Here is a 4085-nt window from a genome sequence, read left to right as displayed (position 1 = left end):
GCTCCTAACAACAGCAAACTAGCAGTGTGTACTGTGTATAGGATTGTACTCCTTTTTGATGAGCATGGGGAGAAGAGAGACTAAGTTTTCAACAAAGCCTGCCAACCCTGACGTAAGACAAAGACTTTTAATTAATCGATTAATAATTATGTGATGCCTTCACTCTTACCCAGGTTCTGAAATATTTTTTGTGGGGCCTTTTTAACATTTGAAAAGTGGTACATGTATATAATAAAAATATGCACTTTTAAAATAATGTTTATATAATAATAATAATTGAATGTATTATAATATTTTCATGATGTATTTTGTTTATTTATTTGTATGGTTGTATTTAATATTTTCCTTCTTGTTATTATTATACAGTTAGGTAAGAAGTGTTATCAGGTTACTGGTCTAGTATTCTCACCAGACTCCACTAAGATTGTTGTTGGACAGTCTGACAATATCATATTCGTCTATAAGATAGGAGAGCAATGGTAGGTGGGGTAATGTCTTTATTTTTTACTCCTTTATGAAATGTGAATGTACTACATGCAGTATAATGTATGTGTACATGTATGTACTTGTAAAATGCTTTGACTTTAAGTTTAAATGCATTCTGTACATGTACATGTACTGTGTATGTTTATTTTTGATCTATACCTACAGGGGAGATAAGAAAGTCATATGCAACAAAATCATATTGCAAGTAAGACCCTTTTCCTACATGTATATACGTTTACATGTGCAATATACCCTTTTCTCTAAATTATAAATTTCTAATGCCATACATTTTCTCTTTTTAATCTTCCTCTTATTATCCATTCCCCCCCCCTCTCTCTCCTCCTCCTCTCTCTCTCTCTCTCTCCCCCCTCTCTCCCCTCTCTCCCCCCTCTCTCTCCCTCTCTCCCCCCTCTCTTTCCCTCTCTCTCCCCCTTTCTCTCTCTCTCTCTCTACCACAGAGTGCTGTCACTACCCTTATATGGCCTGTACAGCAGCCAACCTTTATATTTGGTTTAGCTGATGGTAAAGTGAAGCTTGGTAATGTAAAGGGAAGCAAGTCACAGACCATTTATTCATCAGAATCTTATGTGGTATCACTCACTTCAAGGTTTGACTGTCATATACTTATTTATATGCATGTACAATAAATATGCTTTAAGTGTCAACTGAAACAAACATGCATGTTTCATGTAACGTGATGATACATGTATACATGAATATTTTAATCTTGTTCTGTTACATAAAAATGGAAACATGCATAAAACATGTCTGAAAACTTGTTACATGTACATTGAAGGTTGAATATAGGCATGTACATGTAGACATGCATGTAGCATAATCATACTTAATGTTTGTTTAATTTCAGTCCTTCAGGTCAAGGTATATTGTGTGGTCATGCTGATGGTACTATAGTGAGATACACTTTTGATAATGACAGTGAACTGAGCAAGGTAGGATAATGTGTACATCGTTATTGACAAATTATAGTTCAATTCATTATACACGAGTACATGTCATGTACCCAATTCAAATCAGGGAATCCGCATGTACATATGTAATGTCACATGTACATGTAGATTATACTGTGTATGTGTTTTATAGCCTCAATGCTTTTTATTGTATACTGTATGCTAATTATGGGAATGTACATGTATTTGTAGTTGTATTAAAATACCGTATAGGGGTTATATTTCACTGGAAATAAATTTCGTGAATTTCGCGTTTTCATTAAATTTGCGAAATTAAATTCCACAAAAGAGGTGTGGGACACTAGTAAAAATGGCTGCAGAAGGTAGGATTCACGAAAATTTATGCCAACAAATGGCAAATCTGGACAAATTCGTGAAATTTTATACCAACAAAATAAAACCCCTATACGGTATGTTTTATTGGTAGGGCCCAGTTTGTAAGCACAGTTGTTCTTATGCTCTCTCCTGGTCATTGACTAGTATTGTTGCTGCTGGATGTGATAGGAGAGTTATACACATGTACATGTGCATGCATGTATAACATGTACATGTAGTATGATTATTATTATACTGTACGTAGGTAAGCCTATCCAACAGTTTGACTATTCAAAGGAAGAAGATGAGAAAGAGTTTATGTGTTCAGCTACATCTCCTAGTGGACAGACTGTTGTACTGGGGAGCTTCAACAGGTGAGAACAAGGACCTATTTGTTTTAAATTAATTTGTTTTATGTTATTTGACAAAAATTACAAGAAAAGAATTTTTGTGTTTTTTATATTTTTTTCTGATACATATACATGTTGTATCAACTTTGAGCTGATTTCAGTCAAATTTGGATTTTTAATGAATTTTTGAAATTACTCAAAATTAGGCCAACGACCAAAGGCTATATATACCGCTTTGTAGCCTTTGGTAAAAAGATCAAATTTTGTCAAAAATTAATGGTTAGGAGAGAATTCTCCATTTTATAATTTTTCTGATGCATATATGTGTACATGTACATGCCTCAGAATTGTATGATTAAACACAAAAGGTATCACTTATTCTTTTTATGTATTTTTTTCTTAGGCTCAGTTGCCTCATAGTTTGGTAAACTGGACAATCCAATACATTATAGCTACTCTCTGTCATGGAGATGAAAAATCATTCTCAAGCTGTTGGAAAGTAACTCAGTCATTCTCTTTCGAGAGTTAGAAACAGTCAGTCAGCAGGCATCATTTGCCTCTCCTTCAAGTTCAAGCATAACTGTTACTATAAACTATATTAACAGCAGTAGTACTACAACCAGAGTTTCTAGTAGCAGGATAAGACCTAGTTCTAGCAGTGTGTTGACTAGTAGAGTATCATCTTCTAGCTGTATGATCAGTAGCAGTATATTCTCTACCACCATTAACGGTGTATCATCTACTACTGCCAGTGTATTATTTGCACTTAACAGTAAATCGTTTTGTTCTACTATTAAATCACCTACTATATACCAGCGCAGGATGTCATAGTGTATCAGCTATCATCAACAGTGTTTTATCTTCAAGTGGTAGTGATAGTGTATCAACAAATGCATGAAATAATTCTCAGTTCCTTCCTAGGTCCTATTGGAGTTGTCATTGTCCTTCTTGCTGTTCTTATTATAGTTTTGGTATCTGTTGTTGGGTAAGTTTTAATTTACACTATAATAGCTATAAAAATATTTGTGTTAATTATACAGATGTGCAGTACTTGCATGGTGTGTGAGGACTGATTTAAAGAAAGATAGATCAACAAATTAACAGTTCTTTTCCTGCAATGCAAGTGCCAAGTTCCCAATATCAGATGATTGTCAATCAATCTACTGATGCTGATTTTATAAAGACAGTTCAGATAAGGAATTTCCAGGGACGTCTGAACAAGGAGGTCATGTTAAAGAAACAGATGAGAAAGAACCACTTCGTGAATTGTCTGTGTAATTGGTATTGACCATATTGTTCATAGATCTTTTGTACTTCGTTTGCTATTACTATTAAATTTGTTCATACTACTACCGTGTACTCAATCCTAAACCCTAACATTAGACTATACATGGTTGTAGAGAAAAATGTAAAACATTTAAAGGGGCTCAGCCCCCAAGCCATGCTATTGTTGTGCTGTAATGACCTTTCTTGCTGCTAGAATGCTATAGAAGTTTTTGGACAGGAGTTTTGTCTTTGCTGCAAAAGAGTGATAGCTACCATTTTATTTCATTGTGACCACACCCACTTTCAATGAAATTAGGCTATTTAACTTTAATAATAGTTAGACGATTTTGTCATATAGGTCATACAGCAAGTCATGTTAAGTCAGTGCTACAAGCCTGGTACTATTTCAATATTTCAGCACAAAATGACCAAGCCACTGAAAGGAACAATAGCACCGACTCTCGTCATTATTTTGTTGTATCTTTAATAATGATGCTCAATACAGAAATGAAATAGGAAAATTATAGAATTAGCAATTCTAGCCTGACAAAATTACTAATAAAGCATTTTATGCAACCATAAAATCATATACATAGGCGTAGGAATGATTCAAAAGTTGGGGGGGCTCAACATTAAAAAGCATGACTTAGCATGTAAACATTGGGGGGGGGGCTAAGCCCCTTTTGCTGAAAAATTGGGG

At 34.5% G+C, this 4085-nt stretch overlaps 1 protein-coding gene and 1 pseudogene across 1 annotated transcript in view; one reads left to right on the top strand and one right to left on the bottom strand.

Annotated features, from left to right (window-relative positions):
• The window catches only part of LOC109583636 (intraflagellar transport protein 172 homolog), an 8520-nt pseudogene extending 5034 nt beyond the window's left edge, over positions 1 to 3486 (top strand).
• The window catches only part of LOC109583635 (uncharacterized), a 2976-nt gene continuing 2351 nt past the window's right edge, over positions 3461 to 4085 (bottom strand). Inside the window, exon 3 of the mRNA XM_019999058.1 lies at positions 3461 to 3492. Within this exon, the coding sequence (XP_019854617.1) occupies positions 3461 to 3492 (32 nt within the window). The remainder of the gene's footprint in view (positions 3493 to 4085) is intronic.

This window comes from Amphimedon queenslandica, unplaced genomic scaffold, assembly GCF_000090795.2.
Source record: "Amphimedon queenslandica unplaced genomic scaffold, v1.1 AMPQUscaffold_13291, whole genome shotgun sequence".
Taxonomy (NCBI): Eukaryota; Metazoa; Porifera; class Demospongiae; order Haplosclerida; family Niphatidae; genus Amphimedon; species Amphimedon queenslandica.
The sequence above is the reverse complement of the archived record's forward strand: the minus strand, read 5'-3'. Positions and strand labels throughout refer to the sequence as shown.